The sequence below is a fragment of the Zophobas morio genome, unplaced genomic scaffold, assembly GCF_036711695.1.
Source record: "Zophobas morio isolate AGI-343-1 ecotype UQ-CSIRO unplaced genomic scaffold, CSIRO_AGI_Zmor_V1 ptg000007l, whole genome shotgun sequence".
Classification (NCBI taxonomy): Eukaryota; Metazoa; Arthropoda; class Insecta; order Coleoptera; family Tenebrionidae; genus Zophobas; species Zophobas morio.
The window spans coordinates 1,918,908-1,946,518 of NW_026972112.1; the positions used below are offsets into that span (position 1 = coordinate 1,918,908).

A 27,611-nucleotide genomic window follows, 5' to 3' on the forward strand; every position below is an offset into this window, starting at 1 on the left:
TCGAAAAATCAAAAATCCAGAACTCGAAAAATCGAAAAGTAGAAATACCAAAAAAAACCCAAAACTCAAATATGGGAAAATTGAAAAATAGAAGAAAAGTTGAAGAATCGAAAAACTGAAAAATGACAAAATTGAACGAAATATACAAAAATCGGGAAACAAAAAAATGGAAAAATTGAGAAACCGAAAAGTCAAAAAAGCAATGTCGAAAAAAAAAATTAAAAAATCGAAAAATTGAAAAATCGAAAACCTCAAAAATCGAAAATTGAACACCTGAAGAACTGAAAGATCGAAACTTTGGGAAGTCGAGAAATGGAGAAAAAATAGATTAGTTGAGAAACAGAAAAATTGAAAAACCTAAAACTAAAAAATCGAAAAACCGACAAATCGAAACATTCAAAAATTCAAAAACAGAGAAGTCGAAAAGCCAAGAAGTCGAAAAATCGAAAAATCGGGAAGTTAAAAACGGAAAAATTGATAAAGCCAGAGATTGAACCATGGAAACATCGGAACATCCGAATCTCAATAAATCGAGATCTCAAAAAGTTGAAAACTGGAAACTTGAGGAATCGAAAAATCTAGAATTTTAAAATTTGAAAAACTAAAATATAGAAAAGTTGAAAAACTGAGAAATCGAAATATAAAACAGTCGAAAAATTGAAAGATCTAAAGTTTAAAAAACGAAAAACTGAAAATTCAAAGAATGAAAAAATGAAAAATCGAAAAATCGAAATATCCAAAAATTGAGTAATTAAAAAATTGGAAAATTGAGAAATGGAAAGACAATAAACCACCGAAAAATTGAAAAACGGAAAAATCGAATCTTTGACAAGTTGAAAAATTGGAAAATCAAAAATAGATTAATTGTCAAATCGGAAAAAACGTCAAAATTTGAAAAATTGAAAAATAGAAATACTGAAAAACTGAAAAGTCCAAAAGTCGAGAAAGCGAAAATTCTAAAATTTAAAATATTGAACAATTAAAATATAGCAAAATAAAAAAATTTAAAATAAAAATTCGAAAATCTAAAATTGAAAAATCGAAAAATTTAAAAACGACAAATCGAAACCCCAGAATTTGAAACATTGCAAAATTGAAAAATCAAATAACTGAAAAGTTGAAATACCGAAAAATTGGAAAATCGAAAAATTGCAAAGCCCAAAAGTAAAAAATCGAAAAACCGAGAAATCCAAAAATCGAAAAATCCGAGGATCGAGAGATCAAAAAGTCGAAAGCCGAGAAGAAAAGTTCAAAATTGAAAAATTGATAAATCAAGAAATAAAAAAATTGAAAAATCGAAAAATTTTGAAGAAAAATTGAAAAATAGAAAATTTAAAAATTCGGAAAATTGAAAAATTGGAATATAGAAGAACTGAAATCTCGAAAAATCGTAAGACCTAAAAATTGAAAAACTAAAACATCGAAAAGGTGAAAAATTGAGAAATCGAAGTATAAAGCAGTCGAAAAATCGAAATATTGGAAAATCCCATAGCTGAACGAAATAGTCAAAAAATTGAGAAATAAAAAAATTGGAAAATTGAGAAATTGAAAAATTAAAAAAGCATAAGTCGGAAAATCGTAAGCTTAAAATATCGAAAAATTGAAGAATTGAAGAAGTGAAAAATCGCAACTTTAGGAAGTCGAGAAATGGTGAAGAAAAATAACTTCAGAAATCGGGAAACTGAAAATTTAGAATCGTCAAAATTTGACAAATTGAAAAATCAAAATTTTTAAAGACCCTAAAATTAAAGAGGACAAAAATTGAGAAATCGTATCAATGAAACATCGGAAAATTGAAAAATCGAAAAATGGATGTGTATAAGATCAGCTCTAACGCATGTCAGCTTATAGATAAATCACTTAGCGTCGATATTGGCCTGACTGCGATCTGGTCTGTAGATCAAACAAGTTCTCAGGCGACTTATTTTGTTGAACTATTTTTTTTGCCGTAACGATATATCTAATCTAAATTGGTCTCAAAATTTTACAACCTAAAATTAAAAAAATGTTTATCTGCCTCGTAAACTCATAGATTCCAAATCTTGGTCGAAGCTTGGCGGTAGCCTACAACTGAACAGGACCGTATTCGTGATATACTATACATATTTTAAGTCGATTTGTTTCACAAAATTTTGAACACTAAACTGTGGTTTTTAATTTTTTTTTCAAAAATCCTCAAAAAATTCTGGGATATAGAGGTATAGTCCAGAGGCAAAATTTTGAAAATATTCGATTTAAAATGCATTTTTTTTTAATTGAAAACACTGTCGTATTTCAGTGGAAAAAATGGTAAAACTTATGGAATAAATGGTAAAAAACAACCACTTCGTTACCACCGAAGTTGAAAACGTTTCAGACTTTTAAACTTTTGCGGTGGAAGCAGGTAAACAGCCAATTTCTATTAAAGCCGAAGACAAAGTATTTTACGATTATTGCCATCGGAGAGAGCGCCTTAACGCAGTACTTGCCCGTCACAGAACATCAACTTTGCTCTCTCTACCAACTGCAGAAAAATTTAATCCGAAACTTTTTCTATAAATTCCGCTTTAATAACGTTGGAATTAAATGTCATCCTCCGCAAACGTTTCCGAATTCATGAACCCTGCTTAATTCCTTGTTTGGTGAAATAAATTCCAACTTGTGCACCACAAATTTTTCGAGTCACGCGAGCCTGCTGCATTTTTCATCCGTTCGATTTCTCATTAGTAAAGTAAATTTGGCTCCTGGACCAACTTTTAGTGTGAATTCCAGCTCCAACAGTAATTCAGTCCGAGATTGTATCTTGTAAACCGGCAAAAGTGCGTAAAACATACTGACCGCAAAAAACATCAATAACACTTAATTACCTAACTGCTACCCGTGCCAGTTCTGCTACCATTATCATCCTGCCACTCTTCAAATTAATAACACGTTCAAACACGTTAAGCCCATCTAAACCATGTTTTCGCAGCGTTATCTGAACGTCTTTCCCTCAGAGCCCGGAATTATCATTGTCTACCGCTATCTGTAAGCTCCCAGCCGTTTCCCTTTCCGGTCTCTCTTTTATAGCGAACTTTCTTAGTTCGATGCTTGTTTTCGATAAAATATGTATAGGTTGCGTCACCGGATCGGCGAAAAAAGCGGCTCGTGAGACGGGAATTTTAAAAGACAAGGCCCGAGAAAACGGGGGAAATTGCTTGAATGCACCAAACGTAATTGTGGCATAACGATTGAAATTCTTGGCAGCGCGCATTGCTGTAGTAGCAACAGAAGCCCGATGCCATTTCGAGTCATTACTGCTGTACCGGAACTGGTAATTATGGCAGGAATTAATTACGGCCGGCTTTTACGGCTTGTTTTATTTCACAAGGATTCGTGCTTTCAATTGACCTTTGTAGATGGCTTGTGTATTTACTGCAACGGGTTTTAAGGCGGTTTGTGTTTTTTTTTCTTTTTAAGAATTTTTTCCTCATTAATTTCTTCAAGTCTAGACCAAATACATTTGAGACAACAATGCTAAATTATATCACAAAGAACATGAACTTGAAAGTGGTATATTCTGGCTTCAAACAGCTGCTGGTTGTGGTTTTTGCGATAAGAAAATAAACACAAAAGATAAAGATTCGCGTTGCTTACTATATACATATCTCTAAAAATGGAGCTCTACGTTTGACCTTTCTTGTCTTCATCAAATATCCGAAAAACAAATTGTGGTGGATCACGACATCAATTTACTCTACGCATTACTCATCCTTTCCCATCTCTAATCACACTAATCACAAGGACAAAAATAAATCTATTTTTCGTCATTTTAATATATTTTTTTGTTCATTTGTCATCGGGTTATTATTTAATCGCTCTGCTGGTTACTTTTATTAGTTTACTAGTTTAAATCAGGGAAGTATGTGCATTTTCATATTTTCTTGACGTTTCATATCCTGTAAAAAAATGTTGATTTCCCGTTTCCGTCTTTGTGGTCTGTCAGACTCCGTTTGTCTGTCGGTGATTAGTCTGAACTAACAATTTTTCAATACCAGAAACGCTTACTCAAATATGACAGTTTTTTGCATGATTTAAAAAAAAATTACAATCAATTCCAGCACGTGGAAATCTGTATTGTAGTGTTTATTTAAGATTTTGTTAATTTTTTCAAAATCAAAATTTTTACATAATTTTTTAACCTTATGAAAATTTCGGAATTTTTCGACCTTTTTCGAAACCTAACTAAAACCGTTTTTGAATTTGTTTTTAATTTTTAAATTTCGAACAGAATCGCAAAAACGGTACACTCCATTCTTTTATTGTCAGTATTACGCTGCACGTGTCGGAATTAACATACGTGTCCTTGTTAAAATAATCAAAATTATGAGTAATTTAAGGCAAATTGGAATTTTTACCTACTTTGTTTTAAGTGAGTATGAAAGATGAAACATTCTGTAAGAATCCTAAAGACTCTGGAAAAATTTGAAAGAATTTGAAAGAAATTGGGATATTTGGAAAGAATCTGAAAGATTCTGAAAGAATCTGTGAGAATCTGAGAGAATCTCTAGGAATAGAGAAAAATTTAGAAAAATCTAGAAAAACGTAAAGAAATTTAGAGTCTGCAGGGATCTGAAACGATCTGTAAGGATCAGAAACGTTCTAAATAAAACTGAAAAATAAATTTAAAAGTTTCTTGAAGATTCCTGATGGTGTCTTTAAAAGAAACTGGAAAAAGAATCTGAAAGAATTTGGAGGAATGTTAGGGAATTTCGAAGAATCTAGGAGAATCTAGAAGTATCTAGAAGAATCTAAAAGAATCAAGAAGAATCTAGAAGATTCTAGAAGAAGCTAGAATAAAGAGTTTGCAGGGATCTGAATCAACCTGAAAAAATTTGAAGAAATCTGGAAAGATCTAAAACGATCTGAAAGGTAAAAATTTTAAAAGGATCTGAAAGAATCTGAAAGAATCTGAAAGAATCTGAAAGAATCTGAAAGAATCTGAAAGAATCCGAAAGAATCCGAAAGAATCCGAAAGAATCCGAAAGAATCCGAAAGAATCTGGAAAAATCTGAAAGAATCTGAAAGAATCTGAAAGAATCTGAAAGAATCTGAAAGAATCTGAAAGAATCTGAAAGAATGTGAAAGAACCCGAGAGAATCTGAAAGAAATTGGGGGATTCGGAAAGTATCTGAAAGATTGGGAAAGTATTTGAAGGAATCTGTAAGAATCTGACAGATTCTGAGAAAGTCTATAAGAATCTGAGAGAATCCCGAAGAATTGCGAAAAATTTAGAAATATCTGAAAGAATCTGGAAGAATTTAGAGAAGTCTGGAGGGATCTGACAGGATCTGCATGGATCAGAAATAATCTGAATAGAACTGAAAAATAAATTTGAAAAAGTATAGGGGACTACTAATGGCGTCTTTGAAATATCTAGGACAGTCCGAAAGCATTCAAAAGCATCCGAAAAATTCCAAAAGAATCCGAAAAAGTTCGAAAGAATCTAGAAGAATCTAGAAGAATCTGGAAGAATCTAGAAGAATCTAGAAGAATTTAGAAGAATCTAGAAGAATCTTGAAAGAACTAGAAGAATCTAAAAGGATAAAAAAGAATATAGAAGATTCTAGAAGAAGCTAGAATAATCTGAAAGAGTTTGCAGGGATCTGAATCGATCTGAAAAAAATTGAAGAAACTTGGAAGGATCTGAAACGATCTGAAAGGTAAAAAATTCTGAAAAAATCCAAAAAAATCTGAAAGAATCTGGGAGAATGTGATGTATTTAAAAAAAATTTCGAAAAATTTGGGAGAATCTAGAAGAATCTGGAAGAATCTGAAAGAATCTGAAAGAATATGAAAGAATCTGAAAGAATCTGGGAGAATGTGATGTATTTAAAAAGAATTTCGAAAAATCTGGGAGAATCTAGAAGAATCTAGAAGAATCTGAAAAAATCTGAAAGAATCTGAAAGAATTTGAAAGAATCTGAAAGAATCTGAGAGAATCTGAAAGAATCTGAAAGAATCTGAAAGAATCTGAAAGAATGTGAACGAGTGTGAAAGAGTGTGAAAGAGTGTGAAAGAGTGAGAAAGAATTTGAAAGAACGTGAAAGAACGTGAAAGAATCCGCAAGAATCCGAAAAAATCCGATAGAATCCGAAATAATCCGAAAGAATCGGAAAGAATCTGAAAGAATCTGTAGGAATCGCGGAGAATTGAGAAAAATCTGGAAGAATCTGAAAGAATTTAGAGAAGGCTTCAGAGATCTGAAAGGATATGTAAGAATCAGAAACGAACTGAATAAAACTGAAAAATAAATTTGAAAGAATCTTGAGGATTCCTGATAGCGCCTTTGAAAGAATTTGGAAAAATTCAATAGAATCTGAAACAGTCTGCAAGCATTAAAAATCAATCGAAAAATTACAAAAATCCGAAAAAATTCGAAAGAATCTGGAGGAATCTTAGGGAATTTCGAAGAATCTAGAAGAATCCAGAAAAACCAAGAAGAATCTAAAAGATTCTAGAAGAAGCTAGAACGGGTCTGCAGGAACCCGAAGCGATCTACAAAAATTTGAAAGAATCTGGAAGGATCTGGAACGATCTGAAAGGTAAAAAATTCTGAGACAATCTGAAAGATTCGAAAAAAAATTAAGAAACCTTAGTGAATCTAAGGGAATGTGAGAGAATCCGAGAGAATCCGAAAGAATCTTAAAAAACCTGAGAGCAGTTGAGAATCTTCAGGATTCCTGATGGTGTCTTTGAAATAATTTGGAAAAACTCAATAGAATCTGAAACAGTCCGCAATCATTCAAAACAACCCGAAAAATTCCCAAAAAGTCCGAAAAAATTCGAAAGAATCTAAAAGAATCTGAAGATATCTTAGGAAATTTCTAAGAATCTAGAAAAATTTTGAAAACTTAGAATAATAATCTAAAAAAATCAAGAAAAATCTTCCTTCATATCTGAAGGAATCTGCAGGGATCTGAAGCGATCTGCAAAAATTTGAAAAAATGTGGAAGGATCTGGATCGATCTGAAAGATAAAAATTTCTGAGAGAATCGGAGAAAAATTGAAGAAATCTGAGAGAATCTAAGGGAATGTGAGACAATTCAAAAGAATCTTAAAGAACCGAAGGGCAGCTGAGAGAATCTGACAGTATCCTAGAGAAATTGGAAGGGTCAGAAAAAATCTGAAGGAATCTGGGAGAAACTGAGGGAATCTGTGTAACTCTGAGAGAATCTAAAAGAATCTTGAAAAATCTGAAAGGGATCTGGAGGAATTTGGAAGAGTATGAAAAGATCTGTAAGGATCTGAAGCGATCTGATTAGAAGTAAAAGATTTGAAAGGATCTTGAAGATTCCTGACGATGTATGTCTTTGAAAGAATCTGAAACAATCCGGAAGCATTCAAAAGCCTCAGCAAAAATATGAAAGAATCCCAAAAAAATCCAAAGAACCTGAATGACAGAATCAGAAAGAATGCAAAAGAATCCGAAATGAAGAGTCGTAAAGAAAATGAAAGAATTTAAAAGCAACTGAAACAATCTGAAGGAATCTGGAGGACTATTCAAGGCATTTCGAAAAATCTGGGAAAATCGAGAAGATTCTAGAAGAATCTGGAAAAATTTGAAAGAATCTGAAAGAATCTGGAAGAATTTAAAGGAATGTGAAAGAATCTGAGAAAATCCTAGAGAATCTTAAAGAATCTGAGGGTAGCTGTGGGAATTTGAGGCTATCTGAAAGAAAATGGAAAAATCGGAAAGAATCTGAAGAAATCTGAGCGAAACTGAAGGAATATGTGAGAATCTGAGAAAATGTCGATAAATTCTGAAAAACCTGGAAAAGTCGGGAAGAATTTGGAAGGATCTGAAGCGATTTGAATAGAACTGAAAATTTTGAAAAGATCTTGAGGATTCCTGATGATGTTTTTGAAAAAATCCGAAAAAATCTGAGAGAATATGAAGGAATATGAAACAAAGAATCAGAAAAATGACCTAAAACATTCTAAGGGAATCTGTTAGAATTTGAGTGAATCTCGAAGAATCACGAAGAATCTAGAAAAATCTGGAAAAATCTGAATGAATTTAGAGGAGTCTGCAGGGATCTGAACGGATTTGTAAGGATCAAACACTATTTGAATAGAATTGAAAAATAAATTTGAAAAAATGTTGAAGATTCCTACTGCTGTCTTTGAAAGAATCTGGAAAAGTTTGATAGAATCTGAAACAGTCCAAAAGCATTCAAAAGTATCCGCAAAATTCCAAAAGAATCCGAAAAAATTCCAAAGAATCTGGAAAAATCCGGAATTTCGAAGAATCTAGGAGAATATAAAGGAATTTAGAAATTTTTAGAGGAAGCTAAAATAATCTGAGAAGGTCTGCAGAGATCTGAAGCGATCTGAAAAAATTTGAAAGAATCTGGAAAGTAAAAATTCTGAGAGAATCAGAAAATCGGAAAGAATCTGAAGGAATCTGTGAGCATCTGAGAGAATCTGGTAGAATCTTGAAAAAGCTGGAAGGGAGCTGGAAGAACTTGGAAGCGTCTGCAGGGATCTGAAAGAATCTGAAGCAATCTGAATTGAACTGAAAAATTTGAAAGGATTCCTAATGATGTCTTTGAAAGAATCTGAAACAATCCGAAAAAATTCCAAAGAATCTGAAAGAGAGAATCAGAAAGAATGCAAAAGAATCCGAAATGAAGAGTCATAAAGAAAATGAGAAAATCTAAAAGTATCTGAAAGAATCTGGGGAATGTGAGGGAATTTAAAGAATTTCGAAAAATCTGGGAGAATCTAGAAGAATCAAGGAGTTTCTAGAAGGCGCTAGAAGATTTTAGAAGAAGTTAGAATAATCTGAAAGAGCTGCAATGATATGAAGCGATCTGGAAAAATTTTGAAGAATGCAAAGGAATCTGGGGAAATCTAAGTGAATCTGAGAGAATCCAAGAAAATCCGGGTAAATCTGAAAGAATCTGAGAAAATGGAAAAATCGGAAAGAATCGGAAGGAATTTGAGAGAAACGGGGGGAATATGTGAGAATCTGAGAAAATCTCGAACAATTGTGGAAAACCTGAAAGAATCGGAAATAATTTGGAAGGATCTAAAGAAATCTGAAAGAATCTGTAAGGATTTGAAGGAATTTGAATAGAAATGAAGATTTCAAAAGGATTTTGAAGGAATATGAAAAAAAGAATCACAAGAAATTAGAAAAAACTAGAAGGACCTGGACAATGCACAGAAAACTGAAATAATCTAAAGCGATTTGGGACAATTTGAAAGAATTTGAAACGATCTTTAAGGAGCTGAAAAATTCTGAGGAAATCTGGCGGAATTTGGGTAAATTTTAAAGAATCTAAAAAAAATTAAACAAAGTGAAGAAGCTAGAATAACCTGAAATAATCTGCAGGGATCTGAATCGATTCGCAAAAATTTGAAAGAATCTGGGAGGATCTGAAACGTCTGAAACGATCTGAAAGGTAAAAAATTCTGAGAGAATCTGAAAAAACCTGAAAGAAATTGGGAAATCTGGAAAGAACCTCAAAGATTCTGGAAGTATCTGAAGGATTCTGTGATAATAAAGTGAATTTCAAATAATCGCCAAGAATCTAGAAAAATCGGGAAGAATCTGAAAGTCTGCAGGGATCTGTAAAGATTAAACACGGTCTGAGTAGAACAGAGAATTTGAAAAAAAATTGAGGATTCCTGCTGGTGTCTTTGAAAGAATCTGGAAAAATGCGATAGAACCTGAAACACTCCGAAAGCATTCAAAATCATACAAAAATTCCAAAAGAATAAAAAAAAATTCCAAAGAACCTGAAGAATCTGAAATTTCGAAGAATCTAGGAGAATCCAAAAGAATTTAGAACAATCTGAGAGAGTCTGCAGGGATCTGAAGCAATCTGAAAAAATTTGAAAGAATCTGGAAGGATTGTAACGATCTGGAAGGTAAGAAAATCGGGAAAAAAATTGAGAAAATCTGAGAGAATCTAAGGGAAGGTGAAAGATTCTGAAAAAATAGGAAAGAATCTAAGAGAACCTGAGGGCCGCTGAGGGAATCTGAGAGTATCTGAAAGAAACTGGAAGAACCGGAAAGAATCTGAAGGAACCTGTGAGAAACTGAGGGAATCTGTGAGAGTCTGAGAGAATCTCCTAGAATCTTGAAAAACCTGGAACGGAGCTGGAGGAAGTTGAAAGAGTCTGCAGGGATCTAAAAGGATCTGAAGCAATCTGCATTGAACTGAAAAATTTGAAAGGATTCCTGATGATGTCTTTAATCCGAAAAAAAATCCAAAAAAATTCGAAATGAAGAGTCGCAAGCATATGAAAGATTCTGGGAGAATGTGATGTAATTTCAAAGAATTTCGAAAAATCTGAGAGAATCTAGAAGAATCTAGAAGAAGCTAAAAGAATCTGAAAGAGCTGCAGGAATCTGAAGCGATCTGGAAAAACATTGAAAGAATGTAAAGGAATCTGAGAGAAACTCAGGGAATATGTGAGAATCTGGGAAAATCTCGAAGAATTCTGAAAAATCTGGGAGAATCGGGAAGAATTTGAAAGAATCGGTAAGCATCTGAAGGGATCTGAATAGAACTGACAATTTTGAAAGCATCTTGAGGATTCCTGATGATGTCTTTGAAAAAATCCGAAACAATCCTAAAAAATCTGTAAGAATCTGAGAGAATCTGAAGGAATACGAAAGATAGAATCAGAAGAATCTAGAAAATAACTAGAAGAAACTGAAAGGATCTAAAGCGATTTAGGACAATTTGAAAGAATCCGAAACGATTTGCAAGGAGCTGAAAAATTCTGAGAAAATGTGTGAAAAATTCGTGCCATAATGCGTTCGAATCATAGGCAGTGGCGAATTATGGGTGATTAAAGTATGATACGTTAATTAATTCTGAAAAACAAGCTCTAGAAGCATTTTTAAAAAGTATATACTTAGTGTCATTAAAAAAAGTTCAATAATTAATAATTTTCACGTTTCCGTCGGTCAGTTCTGTATGCGAGATTTAATAGGGCTATAAACAGACCTATTTTATCGATTGTGCGACAGTGACCTAGTATATTTTTTTGCTGAGATTCTACTCTTTGCCCTTATAAAATCGGCCTTTCCTCGCCGAGACAATAAAATCGGATTACAGTCCATTAAATAAATTTATTCACCCTTTCGAAAAAATCACATTATCTCAAAATATTGTTAAGTGGATATCGACTTAATTGTGGGGAGCGATATTCCCTTTTACTTGTGGTTGAGAAATCGAATGTTCTCTTGAAAAAAACTTAAAATTATCTGAAATTAATTCAGGAATTATAGAACATTACTTAGGTTTATGGAAAATAAGCTAAAAATAACCAAAACATGTCTGAACATCCCCAGCAATTGCCAGTAGGTACTTATGGTTTATGAATCCGCTTTGATTTTCACATTTGCAAAAATTGTCATAGTAACTAAATAACCGACAAGATGATAACAATGGAATCTGCGTCTTTTTTTAAACGAATTTTCAGCTGAAAAAATGATTACGGTGCGAAAATGTCACACTGACAACGAAATACTTTTCCCACTTGTTGCACAATTGGTAAATTTACACAGTCGCACTAAAATAGGTAATTTAATCGTGCTTTATGCAGATAAAAATGGAAAGCAAATTGTCAAAAATGTTTTTGTTGCTTTTTTATTGGAGTTAAATTGCTCTATAAAGAATGGTATATGAAGCACACATTGAAATTAGTTGAGCTTTGGGGTCTGACACAAAAATTTATCCACTCGCAAATAAACTAACAAGTTTAACACTCGTTTGACAGTTTTATTTACACGTAAAGTAATTATCACTCGTGCCACGTTTTGTACAATCAAAAGGAAAATTTGCTAGTCAAGACGACTTACCTCCAAACAACTAAGACCGTATGAATATATTCAAAACTGAATAATTCACGAACGTTTTAGCTAAAAATAGAAATTTCATTCATCCGTTCTCAACATACCTACTCTCCGCAATTAGCATTTTTTGTTTATTTCACTACGATAATACAACGTTGCATTCGTATCCAAGGGTCAAATTCCGAAATACATAGTATTAAATATAAACAACCGTACGCCACTACAAATCAATACGTACACAGTTCCTGTAATTAAGCTCCCGCAAAAAGCGCCGAACTAAAAAAGCACAAATGAAGAACCAAAATTGATTGTGTTCGATTCCAAAGCTAGCGAATTTCAAATTAAAGGTTGCGTGTATTCAAATGAAGCATTTCGTGGTCGAGGAAAAGTGATTGGTGAGTGGCCATAAAGATTAAGTAGAGCGAAGAGAAAGTCTGGCGTGCTCGAAGAATAAATTTTATTGGTGTGGACAAGTTCTCGGTAGCCGTGATCGTCTAGTGGTTAGGACCCTACGTTGTGGCCGTAGTAACCCAGGTTCGAATCCTGGTCACGGCAGAGAAATATTTTTTAGTGTTGATTTTTTACCTTATCTATAGCCAGATTATGAGAATCCAGCACTTGGCACAGGAAGCGATTTTTTTTATTCCGCGCAGAAGACGCAACGTCGTACCTCATTTTACTAGTCGAATTTTATTCCGTTTTCATGAATATTTAATGTGTGGGATATCAGTTTTTGTCTCCACGTACCACTTGACGCCAGATTTAAATGATCACCCAATGTAAAAGACGTTTCAACATAAAATTTACAAGTCACTCCCTGCGGTTTTCTGGAGACTCAAGTTTGGCTAAAATCCAAAGCCGGTCGTTAACAATTTGTTCATTGTGATTGTTGGTTGATAAAAAAAATTGGCGGAGAGTTATTTCGACAGAACTTCCCTGGGTCTTGAAATAGAGTCCAACAAATCCTTGGTCTTTGAAAAATTGTGAAATATGATTTTGAGAATTTTTCTTCTTTGTGATACATAACTTCTATGGAGTAAAAACAATATAAAAAGTACTAGTCATAGTGTAAGAAAAAAAAATGTTTGACATTCTTAAAAAAAACAGTTGGAGCCCCTGAGAAAGTTTCATATCCCTAAAAAAAAGACACTTCAGAGTCCCGAGAAGGTTTTACATTCTTAGAAAACAATAATTGGGGCACGATTTTATATTCTTAAAAAAACAACTGGAGTCCTTGAGAAGGTTTCACATTTTTAATTAAAAAGACACTTGAAACCTTGGAGAAGGTTTCACCTTAAAAAAAAAATGGAACCCCCCCCAGAAGGAATTATGTTTAAAAAAAAACAGGTGGGGTCCCCGAGAAAATTCCACCATCTAAAAAAAAAGAGATTTTGGGCCCTCGAAAAGTTTTCACATTATTGAAAAAGGATTAACTATTTCGACAGAACTTATCTCATCTCGGTAGTGAAACCCAACAAATTCCATTTCTTCCAAAAATTATAAGAATTTTTTGCGATTTTTGTTTCTGAATCATGAGTTTTTGAGTTCTTCAATTTCTCTTTCCTTTTTTATAATTTTTTTGCCCAATTTTAAGTTTTTATATTTTTCAATCTGTGATTTTAAAGTCTTTTTTTTTGTTTCTACAACTTTTCGATTTAAAATTTCTCGAGATCACAATTTTTAATATTTCAGTTTTTCGATCGTTTGGTTTTCATTTCTTCAAACTTTCAATTTGAAATTTATCGTTTCGGTTTTTTATTTTCTGAATTTTGAATTTCTGAATTCTTCAATTTCTTTTTTTTTTCAGTATTTCGATTTACAACTTTTCGAGTTTTCAAGTTTAAATTTTTCGATTTTTCGATTTGAGCTTCTCGAGTTTCCATTTTTAATTTTTCAAATTTTCGTTTCGGTTTTTTATTTTCGTTATTTTTTCAATTTCTCAATTTTTCAGTGTTTCAATTTTATAATTTTCTTTGTCGAATTTTAGGTTTTTATATTTTTCGATCTGTGATTTTCCAGTCATTTTTTTTTCTACAATTTTTCGATTTTCCAATTTGTCGATTTAAAATTTCTCGAGATTACAACTTTTAATTTTTCAGTTTTTCGATCTTTTGGTTTTCATTTCTTCAAACCTTCAATATGAAATTTTTCGTTATTTTTTCAATTTCTCAATTTTTTAGCGTTTCAATTTCATAATTTTTTTTGTCCAGTTGTAAGTTTTTTATATTTTTCGATCTGTGATTTTGCAGTCATTTTTTTGTTTCTACAATTTTTCGATTTTCCAATTTCTCCAATTAAAATTTTTCGAGATTACAACTTTTAATTTTTCAGTTTTCGATCTTTTGGTTTTCATTTCTTCAAACTTTCAATATGAAATTTTTCGTTTCGGTTTTTACTTTCTGAATTTTAAATTTTTAAATTCTTCAATTTCTTTTTTTTCAGTTTTTCGATTTACAACTATTCGAGTTTTCAAGTTTAAATTTTTCAATATTTTGATTTGAGCTTCTCGAGTTTCCACTTTAAATTATCAAATTTTTTTTCGATTTTTTATTTTTGTTAATTTTTTAATTTCTCAATTTTTCAGTGTTTCAACTTTATAGTTTTTTGTTTTAATTTTAATTTTTAAATTTTTCGATTTTCCAATTTCCCGATTTAAAATTTCTCAAGGTCACAACTTTGAATTTTTCTGTTTGTCGATCTTTTGGTTTTCATTTCTTCAAACTTTCAATTTGAAATTTTTCGTTCCGGTTTTTTTTCTTCTGAATTTTGAATTTTTGAATTCTTTAATTTCTCCTTTTTTCAGCTTTTCGATTTACAACTTTTCGAGTATAGGTACAAGTTTAAATTTTTCAATTTTTCGATTTGAGCTTCTCGAGTTTCCATTTTTAATTTTTCAAATTTTCGTTTCAATTTTTATTTTCGTTATTTTTTCAATTTCTCAATTTTTCATCGTTTCAATTTTATAATTTTTTTTGTCCAATTTTAAGTTTTTATGTTTTTCGATCTGTGATTTTCTAATCATTTTTTAAGTTTTTATATTTTTCAATCTGTGATTTTCCAGTAATTTTTTCTGTGTCTACAATTTTTCGATTTTCCAATTTCCCGATTTAAAATTTCTGGAGATTACAATTTTTAGTATTTCAGTTTTTCGACCTCTTGGTTTTCATTTCTTCAAACTTTCAATTTGACATTTTTCGTTTCGGTTTTTTATCTTCTGAATTTTGAATTTTTGAATTCTTTAACTTCTCCTTTTTCAGTTTTTCGAGTTTTCAAGTTTAAATTTTTCAATTTTTCGTTTTGAGCTTCTCGAGTTTCCATTTTTAATTTTTCAAATTTTCGTTTCGATTTTTATTTTCGTTATTTTTTCAATTTCTCAATTTTTCAGCGTTTGAATTTTATATTTTTTTTTGTTCAATTGTAAGTTTTTATAATTTTCGATCTGTGATTTTTTTTGATTCTACAATTTTTCGATTTTCCAATTTCTCGATTTAAAATTTCTCGAGATTACAACTTTTAATTTTTCAGTTTTTCGATCTTTTGGTTTTCATTTCTTCAAACTTTCAATTTGAAATTTTTCGTTTCGGTATTTTATTTTCTGAATTTTGAATTTTTTAATTCTTCAATTTCTCTTGTCAGTTTTTCGATTTACAACTTTTCTAGTTTTCAATTTTAAATTTTTCAATTTTTTTATTTGAGCTTCTCGAGTTTCCATTTTTAATTTTTCAAATTTTCGTTTCAATTTTTTTTTCCTTATTTTTTGCAATTTCTCAGTTTTTCGGCGTTTCAATTCAATATATTTAGATCTGTGATTTTCCACTTATTTTTTTTTGTTTCTACCATTTTTAGTTTTTGCAATTTTTCGATTTAAAATTTCTCAAGGTTACACTTTTAATTTTTCAGTTTTTCGATCCTTTGGTTTTCATTTCTTCAAACTTTCAATATGAAATTTTTCGTTTCTGAATTTTGAATTTTTGAATTCTTCAATTTTTCTTTTTTTCAATTTTTCGATTTACAGCTTTTCGAATTTTCAAGTTTAAATTTTTCAATTTTTCGTTTTGAGCTTCTCGAGTTTCCATGTTTAATTTTTCAATTTTTCGTTTGGGTTTTTTATTATCGTTACTTTTTCAATTTCTCAATTTTTCAGCGTTTGAATTTTATAATTTTTTTTGTCCAATTTTAAGTTTTTATATTTTTCGATCTGTGATTTTTCAGTCTTTTTTTGTTTCTACAATTTTTCGATTTTCCAATTTCGCGATTTAAAATTTCTCGAGATTACAACTTTTAATTTTTCAGTTTTTCGATCTTTTGGTTTTCATTTCTTCAAACTTTCAATATGAAATTTTTCGTTTCGGTTTTTTATTTTCTAAATTTTGAATTTTTGATTTCTTCAATTTCTCTTTTTTACAGATTTTTGTTTCCTCAATTTTTCGATTTTCCAATTTCTCGATTTAAAATTTCTCGACATTACAACTTTTAATAGGTATTTCAGTTTTTCGATTTTTTGCTTTTCATTTCTTCAAACTTTCAATTTGAAATTTTTCGTTTCGGTTTTTTATAATCTCAATTTTGAATTTTTGAATTCTTCAAAATCTCTTTTTCTCAGTATTTCGATTTACAACTTTTCGAGTTTTCAAGTTTAAATTTCTCAATTTTTCGATTTGAGCTCCTCGAGTTTCCATTTTTAATTTTTAAAATTTTCGTTTCGGTTTATTATTTTCGTTATTTTTTCAATTTCTCAATTTTTCGGCGTTTCAATTTTATATTTTTTTTTTGTCCAATTGTAAGTTTTTATAATTTTCGATCTGTGATTTTCCACTCATTTTTTTTTGTTTCTACAATTTTTCGATTTTCCAATTTCCCGATTTAAAATTTCTCGAGATTACAACTTTTAATTTTTCAGTTTTTCGATCTTTTGGTTTTCATTTCTTCAAACTTTCAATATGAAATTTTTCGTTTCGGTTTTTATTTTCTGAATTTTGAATTTTTGAATTCTTCAATTTCCCTTTTATCAGTTTTTCGATTTAAAACTTTTCGAGTTTTCAAGTTTAAATTTTTCAGTTTTTCAATTTTTCGTTTGGGTTTTTTATGACCGTTATTTTTTCAATTTCTCAATTTTTCAGTGTTTCAATTTTATAATTTTTTGTTTTCCCAGTTTTAAATTTTTCTATCTGCGATTTTCCAGTTATTTTTTTTTTGTTTCTACAATTTTTAGATATTGCAATTTTTAGATTTAAAATTTCTCGAAATCGCAATTTTTAATATTTCAGTTTTTCCATCCTTTGGTTCTCATTTCTTCAAACTTTCAATTTGAAATTTTTCGTTTCGGTTTTTTACTTTCTGAATTTTGAATTTTTGAATTCTTCAATTTCTCTTTTTCTCAGTTTTTCGATTTACAACTTTTCGAGTTTTCAAGTTTAAATTTTTCAATTTTTCGATTTGAGCTTCTCGAGTTTCCATTTATAATTTTTCAAATTTTCGTTTCGATTTTTAATTTTCGTTATTTTTTCAATTTTTCAATTTTTCAAAGTTTCATCTTTATAATTTTTTTATTTTCATTTTAATTTTTTAATTTTTCGATATGCGATTTTCCAGTTTTTTTTTGATTCTACAATTTTTAGAGTTTGCAATTTTTGGAATTAAAATTTCTCAAGACGACAATTTTTAGTATTTCAGTTCTTCGATCTTTTGGTTTTCATTTCTTCAAACATTCAATTTGAAATTTTCCGTTCTGGTTTTTTATTTTCGCTATTTTTTTACTCAATTTTTCAGTGTTTCAAGTTTATAATTTTTTTGGTTTTCCAATTTTAATTCTTAAAATTTTTCGATCTGCGATTTTCCAGTTTTTTCTTTTTATTTCTACCATTTTTAGTTTTTGCGATTTTTCGATTTAAAATTTCTCAAGATTACAATTTTTAATCTTTCAGTTTTTTTCATTTCTTCAAACTTTCAATTTGAAATTTTTCGTTTCGGTTTTTTATTTTCTGAATCTTGAATTTTCGAATTCTTCAATTTCTCTTTTTCTCCTTCAGTTTTTCAATTTACAATTTTTCCAGTTTTAAGTTTAAATTTTTCAATTTTTCGATTTGAGCTTCTCGAGTTTCCGCTTTTAACTTTTCAATTTTTCGTTTCGATTTTTTATTTTCGTTATTTTTTTTCAATTACTCACATTTTCAGTGTTTCAATTTTATAATTTTTTGATAGTCCAGTTTTAAGTTTTTAAATTTTTCGATCTGCGATTCCAGTTATCTTTTTTTGTTTCTACAATTTTTAGTTTTTGCAATTTTTCGATTTGAAATTTCTCGAAATTACATTTTTTAATATTTCAGCTTTTCGATCATTTGGTTTTCATTTCATCAAATTTTCAATTTGCAATTTTTCGTTTCGGTTTTTTTATTTTCTTAATTTTTTCGGTTCTTCAGTGTTCGGATTTTATAATTTATCTTTCTTCAATGCGAAATTTTTCAATTTCAGATTTTTCAGTTTCCCAATTTTTCAATTTTTCCTATCTTCAATCCTTTGTTTGCTATTTTTCTAGTTTTCATTTTAAAATATATAATAATACCTAATTATAATTTTTGAAATTTTTCACTTTTTAAATTTTTATATTTTACGATTTTAGAAATTTTTCAGTTTCTCAATTTTAAAAATTTTTTCATTTATTCATTTTTTTTAACTTTTCGATGTTAAATTTTTCAGTTTTTCGATCCTTCAATGTGACAGTTTTTCTAACTTATTTAAATTTTTTTGTAATTTTTTTTGTCCGGTTTGAGTATCTTTTGTTCTGTCTTCTTAGCTGGCTTTTATTGTTCTTTTGGGTCCTTTTTTTTAACTTCCATTTTTTGCATTTTTCCGTTCTATGTATTTTGTCTCACTTTGAGTTTTTTATTGTTTTCCTTATGTTACATATTTAACCTCATTTATTTTTCTATGAGACTTTTTTATCTCATTTTTGCTTTTCTCTGCTATTCATTTTTACTCATTTTTGGCGTTTTTCATTTTATGGATTTGAAAACTTTTCCATTTATTCGATTTTCCAATTTTTCGATTCGATTCGTTTTTATTCTATGCATTATATTTTTTCGACTTTTAAATTTCTTTTTTTCCAATGTTTCGATTTTTCGTTTCTTCAGTTCTTCGATTTGCAATTTTTCGATTTTGCAATTTTTCCTTTTTTCAGTTTTTCAAAAATTTAAGATTTAAAAAGTGCAAAATCGAAATATTGAAAATTAAAGAAGTCAGCAAATCAGATCATTGAGAAATCCAAAAATTGAAAAATTTTTAAATTTTGAAACAAATCGAAAAATCAAAGATTGAAAATTTGAAGAAATAAATAAACAAAAATTATAGAACCTAAAGAAACATTGAAAAAATAAAGGAAATGAAAAACGAAAAATTTTTATTCAAAATCGAGAAAATGAAAACTAAAAAATTTGGAAAATAAAAAATTAAAATCAGGAACTTTAAAATTGAGGAAACATTGAAGTATTGAAAAAATAAAAATTTTGAAACCAAAAAATTAAAAAATGAAAAATTGCAAATTAAAACATTTAAGAAACTGAAAGAAATTGAAAAAATTAAAGTTGAAAAAACGAAAAATTATAAAAATGGAATATTAAAAAAACGGGAAACGGCAAAATTTTGAGATGACGTCATCCATTTTTGGAAAGGGATAAACGAATCAGTTTTGATTAACAATTTACTATGATTAGAATAAAGTTAAGACGTTTGCAAGATTTTAGAGCACTCAGTTGTGCAGTTTCAAAGCTAAATTTTGATTTTTTTCCAAAAATCTGGATATATGGATCATAAACCACCTGTCCAGGAATATCTTATTTTATTTATTATTGTAAATTTTGAAAGTGACGTCATACTTTTATTGGTGGGGATGATTTATCCGAATTTGGGTTAATGTTTTACCATTTACACGATATTCCTAATGCACATATGAAATTTAACAATAATCAGTCCACTAGTTTCGAAAATTATCAGTTTAACAAAAATCCCAACAAACCGCAGACAGACAGCCAAACAGACGGAAACGGAAGACCAATTTTTTCGTACTCTAGAAGTCATGAAACATAAAAAGAAAACAAAAATCGTCCAATCCTCTCGAATACAAATGTAATTATTTTCTTCGTGTTATTAGTGTTACATTGTACTTCTCCTTCAACGCATTCGATTAGATATCCAGAATCTAGAGTATCCCATGTTTCAGGAGCTCGTGTCCAGCAACACCAACCAGCGCAACTGGCGCGGCATCCTCATCGCCCTCCTCGTCATCGTGGTAGTGCTGGCCCTCATCGTGACCTCCGTGGTCCTGCTGACGCCTCCCGACGAAGGGCCCCGCGTCAAGGGCGCCCGCTTCAAGCTGCAAGACATCCTCAGCCACGACTTCCAGCCCTTGCGGTTCAACGGCACGTGGATTTCAGGTCAGTCGCAAAAATCGCCATAAAAAAGGAATCGATGACGCGGAATGACGAAGGTGCTTTTTGCAAATGCTATCGAACATGCATTATTTATGCCGCCGCTTCCGAGCGATATTCGCGAATAAATTCCCGGAGAGGTCGATGCGGATTAAACATTTCGGCCTGTTTTTGCAGAGTGATGCCGAAGCGGGGATTGAAAAGCAGTGATTAGGGTTTTGCGGAAGAGGGCGGTTTTTCAGACGGGGTCAAAAATCGACGGGGTGTCTTCTAGAAGAGATAGGGATATTTAAATTTGAGTTAGATAACGCTAGGAAAGGGATTTCGTTTTGTTGACGAAGTCTGCGACTGCTGAGTCAGTGTGCTAAGATTAATTTGAGTTCACGTTGAAGTGATGACGTTCGGTTCAACGAACGCTAGGTTTTGTAATGAATACAAATACAAATGTCAACTTCATGTACAGAGATAAAAATAAATAAATAATAAAATCGGGTAGGTACAACACACAACAATTTCCTCCGGAAATGTGTGGCCAAAGCTGAAACGAAAAAGCAGATTAGATAAGTAGGTAGTTTCGAACTTCATTTACAACTCAACGGAAAAAGGTTTAGTAAAAAATACATTTCGGTAGTTGTTTTTAATTAAAAAGGGATTTGAACCTACGCTAAAGGATTTTATGTTAGAGTTGTTATTTACATACTTTTTCCTGCAAAAAAAATCTCGGTTGAATTGGGTAAGCGTTATATGAAAAACTGTTTCCCCAACGCATAAACTTTCCACACTCATCGCATAAAAAAATGAAAGCTTATTTCTGTATCATAAATTTACCTGTTGGTTCTGAGATGAATTTCACAGATTTTTTATTTGGCTGAAACCAACCAACTTTATTTAGTTTAGAAACATTAAATGAGTCGTTTTTCAGATTACCCTTTAAATAGATCTGAACCTAGAATTTTTACTGAAAAGATTTAGGAAGTAAATTGTAAAAAAAAAATTAACTGATTTTGAAATTCATGAAAATTAAATAAATTTTGTTGTTGTTAATCATTTTTCCAGCAACCTGTACGAGCGATTCTAAATATTAAATGCCTAGTGTTGTTGATCGAAAAAAAATCGCCATGTAGGCCATGAAAATTATTTTTAAAATAATTGTGTTGCCATTCCACATAATATTTGACACTTTATTTGACAGTTAATTGACAGCCGCTGTTAAGCTGATCAAGGTGTTGGTGTTACAACATAATTTTTTTAACATTAAGTTTCAAAGCTACCTAGACGTTTTTTTTTTCTCGATAAACGAGACTACATTTCAAACGTCGTTAAACAATAACGAAACTTTTGCGAAATTTTACTTTTTTGTTGTAACCTCGAAGGAATAAAAACAGTATAGAAAGTTCTAATCACAGTGTAAGAGAAAAAAGAATGTTTCATCTTCTTAAAAAATATATAGTTGGAGGCCCCGAAGAGATTTTACTTTCTTATAAAAAAAGACAATTGGAAACCCCGAGAAGCTTTCCCCTTTAAAAAATGACAGTTGGGAAGCCCGAGAAGGTTTCACATTGTTAAAAAAAACTGTTGGGCTCCCCTAGACGGTTTCACATTCTTAAAAAACACTGGGAAGGTTTCATCTTAAACAAAAAAGACATTTGGGATCCTTGAGAAGGTTCCATATTCTTAAAAAAATAAACAGTTGAGGTACCGTAGAACGTTTCACATTCTTAAAAAAAAGATACGTGGGACCCCAGGAAGGTTTCACGTTCTTAAAAAAACAGTTGAGGTACCCCAAAAAGGTTTCACATTCTTAAAAATAGACACTTGGGACCCCGGGAAGGTTTCATATTTCTGAAAAAAACACTTGGCACCCTCGAGAAAGTTTCACATTCTTTAAAAAAACAGTTGGGGCCCCCAGAAGGTTTCATATTAAAAAAAAAAACACTTGGGACCCCGGGAAGGTTTCACCTTAAAAAAAAGACAGTTGGGATCCCCGAGAAGGTTTCACATTGGTGAAAAAACAGTTGGGTGTCCCTTAGAAGGTTTCACATTCTTAAAAAATAGACACTTGGGACTCCAGGAAGGTTCCATATTTCTAAAAAATAACACTTAGGACCTCCGAAAAGGTTTCCATTCTTAAAAAAAAAAACAAAAACAGTTGGGACCGAAGGTTTCACATTCTTAAAAATAGACACTTGGGAGCCCGGGAAGGTTTCACATTCTTAAAAAAAACAGTTGGGGCCATCAGAAGGTTTCACATTTGAAAAAAAAAACACTTGGGACCCCGGGAAGGTTTCACCTTAAAAAAAAGACAGTTGGGATCTCCGAGAAGGTTTCACATTGTTAAAAAAACAGTTGGGGGTCCCCTAGAAGATTTCACATTCTTAAAAAATAGACACTTGGTACCCCAGGAAGGTTCCATATTTCTAAAAAATAATACTTGGAAGCTCCGAGAAGGTTGCACATTCTTAAAAAAAAAAACAGTTGGGACCCCCAGAAGATTTCATATTCTTAAAAATAGATACTTGGGACCTCGGGAAGGTTTCATATTTCTAAAAAAACACTTGGGATCCCCGAGAAGATTTCACATTGTTAAAAAAACAGTTGGGGGTCCCCAAGAAGATTTCACATTCTTAATAAATACACACTTGGGACCCAAGGAAGGTTTCATATTTCTAAAAAATAATACTTGGGACCTCCGAGAAGGTTTCACATTCTTAAAAAAAGAACACTTTGGACCCCGGGAAGGTTTCACCTTAAAAAGAAGACAGTTGGAATGCCCGAGAAGGTTTCACTTTGTTAAGAAAACAGTTGGGGTGGCCTAGAAGGTTTCACATTCTTCAAAAATAAACACTTGGGACCCCGGGAAGGTTTCGCATTTTTGAAAAATCAGTTAAGGCCCCCTAAAAGGTTTCACATTCTTAAAAAATAGACACTTGGGACCGCGGGAAGGTTTCATATTTCTAAAAAATAACACTTGGGACACCGAATAAGGTTTCACATTTTTAGAAAAACAGTGTAGGCCCCCAAAAGGTTTCACATTCTTAAAACACAGTTGAGGTTTTCTAGAAGGTTTCACATTCTTAAAAAAAAGACACTTGGGACCCTGGGAAAGTTTCACATTCTTAAAAAAACAGTTGAAGTCCCCCAAAAGGTTTCACATTCTTAAAAATAGACACTTGGGACCCCGGGAAGGTTTCACATTTCTAAAAAAAAACACTTGGGACCTCCGAGAAAGTTTCACATTCTTAAAAAAACAGTTGGAGCTCCCAGAAGGTTTCAGATTCTTAAAATACACTTGGGAAGGTTTCACTTAAAAAAAAGGCAATTGGATCCTCGAGAAGGTTCCATATTCTTAAAAAATAAACAGTTGAGGTCTCCTAGAAGGTTTCACATTCTTAAAAAAAAAACAGTTGAGGTTCCCCCAAAATGTTTCACATTCTTAAAAATAGACTTGGGACCCCAGGGAGGTTTCAGTTTAAAAAAAAAAAGAGAGTTGGGACCCACGAGAAGGTTTCACAGGAAAATAAAAACTTGGGACCCCGGAAATGTTTCACCTTCAAAAAGAAGACAGTTGGGATCCCCGAGAAATAAGTTGGGACCCTGGAGAAGCTGAAAGTCCTGGGAAGGTTTCACATTAAAAAAAAGACACGTGGAGCCTCTGAGAAGGTTTCACCACATTCTTGAATAAAAAGACACTTGGGTGCCCTAGAAAATTTCATGTTCTTAACAAAGAGACGTTCGGAGCCCCTTTGAATATTTTTCATTTTTTTATAGATTGGATTTTTCCTGTTATTTTTTTACTATCCTTAGTTACCTTTCATGTTTTTCGGTCCCCTTTTTTTGCCTTTTTCTCTGTCATACATCTTAATATCGCGTCGTGTTTTTGTTATATTTTGGAAATCTTTTTTGTCCGCTTTTTGCTACTTTCTACTCTTCTTAGTCATTTTTGACGTTTTTGATCACTTCTTATCTTTTTTTGCCTTTTTTCTGTCGCGCTTTTTCTGTCGTGTCGTGTTTTTTATTACCTTTACTTCTCACATTTTTTGTCATATTTGTCATGTTTTATGACGAGTCTTTTTGTTTCCTCTTGTCTAGTCTTGCCCCTCTTTTTGCCGTTTTTGGTCCCTTTTTTGCCTCCCTTTTTTTCTTGTTGTTGTATTTTCAATGTTTTTGTTGCCTTTTTGTGACGTCGTGTTCTTTATTGTCTGTTTTTGTTACATTTTTGTAACTTTTTTTGGTGGTAAATTTCATGCCATTATTTTTAACACTTTTTTTTTTGTTCCTTTTTTGCTCTTTAATCACATTTTTTACTCCTTTTTTTAGTGCCCATTTCTGTGGATTTTTTCCTATTATTTCTTGTCATTTTTTTTCTCTATCGCAATTTTTTTAATTGTATTTTTTTATTACATTTTTTGTTTGCTCAATTTTTTTGTATTCTCTCTTCTTAGTCACCCCTTTATCGTTTTAGCCCCTTTCTTTTTCTACTCTACTTTCTTATTCTGTATGTACTCTGTAGAACTTTTTATAGTGTCGTGTTTTTTTATTATCTATTTTTTCTTAGTGATCTTTTTTTGACGTTGTTATGACCTCTTTTTTGAGAGTTTTTTTTTGTTGCGTCGCGTGTTCTTTATTGTCTTTTTTATATTGTTTTTTTGCATCAAGTACCATATAAAAATTTCGTAGACATTATCTCGTAGATTTCGACATCTAAAAGTTATTTTCGACTTCATTTAATCGAAAATTTCAAAATGACAATTTTCGAAATAAAAAAAATCAAACAGAACTCTTTGAAAATCTTAGTCCCGAACCACTAATATTTTGTATTCTTGACTTAGATCGTCAAGAACTATATCCCAGTAATTTTTGACAATTTTTGGGCATTATTTAAAAAAATTATACTTTTCAATACCCTCCCAATGAATTTTTTTCCTTTTTTCAAGCACCATACAAAATTTATGTAAGGCATTTTCTTGTAAATATCGACTTGTCAAAGTTATTTTTGGTTTCCTTTATTCGAAAATCCCAAAAATTTCCAGAATCGGCAAAATGAAAAATGACAATTTTCGAAATAAAAAAAATTCAAACCAAACATTTTCAACATCTTGGTCCAGAACCACCAACACTTTATATTTTTCGAATTAGTTCGTCAAGATCTATATCTCAGAATTTTTTGAAAATGTTTAGGTAACCTTTCAAAAAGTTCAATTTTCTAATACCCCTCGTATGAATTTTGTGGCTTTTTTCATGGACCATCCGAAAATTAGGTAGACATTTCCTTGTAGACTTGGACTTATAGAAATTATTTCCGGGTTATTCAAAATTTCCACAATTTTTCCAGAATCGTGAAAAACAAAATAACAACTTTTCGAAACGCCTGGAAAATTTCATTGTCAAACCGAATTCTTCGAAACCTTGATCCGCAATCATGAGTATTTTATGTTTTTTAGCTCGTCGAGATCTATGTTTCAAAATTTTTGAGAATTCTTGGGAACTTGCCAATCTCAATTTTTCTTGTAAAAGTTATTTTCGGGTTCACTTATTCGAAAATTCCAAAATTTTTCCAAAATCGATCGAACCGAATTTTTTGAAAATCTTGATCAGAACCACTAATACTTTGTAGTTTTCGAATCAACTGGTCGAGATCTATATCCCAGAATTTTTGAGAATTTTTAGGCAACTTTTCAAATATTTCAATTTTTAATACTCATTTGAATTTTTTAGCCTTTTTTCGCTTACATTACGAAACTTACGTAAGGAGATTTTCTACTTTTTCCGGTTTCAATTATTCAAAATTTCCACATTTTTTCCATAATCGATGAAAATAAAAAGAACAACTTTTTAAATATCTAGAACATTTGATTGTCAAACCGAATTTTTTTAATTCTCGATATACAATCATGAATATTTTATGTTTTTCAGTTAATCGAGATCTGTCTCAAAATGTTAGAAAATTGTTTGGTCCCTTTTTTGCCTCCCTTTTTTCCTTGTTGCGTTTTTTTACTCCCTTTTGTTGCTTTTTTTGTAGCGTCGTGTACGTTGTTGTATTTTTGATGTTTTTTTGTTGCCTTTTTGTGACGTCGTGTTCTTTTTTGTCTGTTTTTATGTTACATTTTTGTAACTTTTTTGGATCGTAAATTTCTTGCCATTTTTTAAACACTTTTTTGTTCCTTTTTTGCTCTTGTATCACATTTTTTTACTCCTTTTTTTTAGTGCCCATTTTGTGGACTTTTTTTCTCTAACGCAGTTTTTTTAATTGTATTTTTTTATTACATTTTTTGCAGCAATTTCTTTTTTTGAAGATTTTTGCTCCATTTTTTTGTATTCTCTCTTCTTAGTCACCCCTTTTGTCGTTTTAGCCCCTCTTTTTTTTTACTCTGCTTTCTTTTGGTGCTTTCTTTTTCTGTAGAACTTTTTATAGTGTCGTGTTTTTTATTGTCTATTTTTTCTTAGTGATCTTTTTTGACGTTGTTATGACCTCTTTTTTGAGAGTTTTTTTTTTGTTGCGTCGCGTGTTCTTTATTGTCTTTTTTATATTATTTTTTGCGTCGCATTTTTTTGTGACCAAATATAGTGGCCCCCTTTTTTAGTCATCATTTGTTGTTTTTTTGAGATTCTTGTGTGCTGGTTGTCTTTTTTAATTCTTTGTTCTAAATCACCCTTTTTGTCGTTTTGGGTCATCTCTTTTTTGTTCCTTTTTTTTCAATTGCACTTTTTTCGTGTTTTTTATCGTCATGTTTTGTCACATTTTGTAGTTTGAGAGTTTTTTGTCACCTTCTTTTGATCGAATTTTTTCACCATTTTTTTTCACAGTTTTTTATCTCCCGTTTGCTTTTTGACAGCACTTTTTTGGGTCCTTGTTTGACTCCTTTTCTGGTAACCTTTATTTACCTTTTTGTGACTTCTTTGTCGCTATTTCTCGTCATTTCTTTCGTTGGTCGCATTTTTGATGTTATATTTTGTACTTGATTTTTCATTATTTCTTTTTAGTCATCCTTTCTTGTCATTTTGGGACCTCTCTTTTTCAACTAGTGGGGGTTCTAGGCCACTTTTTGAAGGAAAATTTGAATTCGTGTGCATGTTCATGTTTTGGCTCAGTTGATACTTGCATAATCCGAGCACGCTCACAAATTCAAATCTCCCTCCCAAAAAGTGGCCTAGAGCCCCCACTATATAACCACTCGTGGAATTTTTCCGTGATAAACGTCATTATCATTAACTTTCTGGATAGCACACATACATTAACTATTTTTTATGATTTTTAACTAAAACATTTCAAAAAAATCCTTTAGTTTAGAACGTAAAAGTGAAACTAGGATAAAATTACAAATGCGTGCTTTATTAATAACAGAAAAACCTTT

At 31.2% G+C, this 27,611-nt stretch overlaps 1 protein-coding gene and 1 non-coding gene across 3 annotated transcripts in view; both read left to right on the forward strand.

Annotated features, from left to right (window-relative positions):
• The window catches only part of LOC135124205 (inactive dipeptidyl peptidase 10), a 114,458-nt gene that overhangs the window by 35,325 nt on the left and 51,522 nt on the right, over positions 1-27,611 (forward strand). Inside the window, exon 3 of one of the 2 annotated variants that reach the window (XM_064049113.1) lies at positions 20,055-20,265. In XM_064049113.1, the coding sequence (XP_063905183.1) occupies positions 20,055-20,265 (211 nt within the window). Of the gene's footprint in view, positions 1-20,051; positions 20,266-27,611 lie in introns of both variants that reach the window. The other variant, XM_064049112.1, reaches the window with a different exon arrangement.
• Positions 12,320-12,391, forward strand: Trnah-gug (transfer RNA histidin (anticodon GUG)). The gene has a single exon. It is a non-coding gene; the product is annotated as a tRNA-His (tRNA).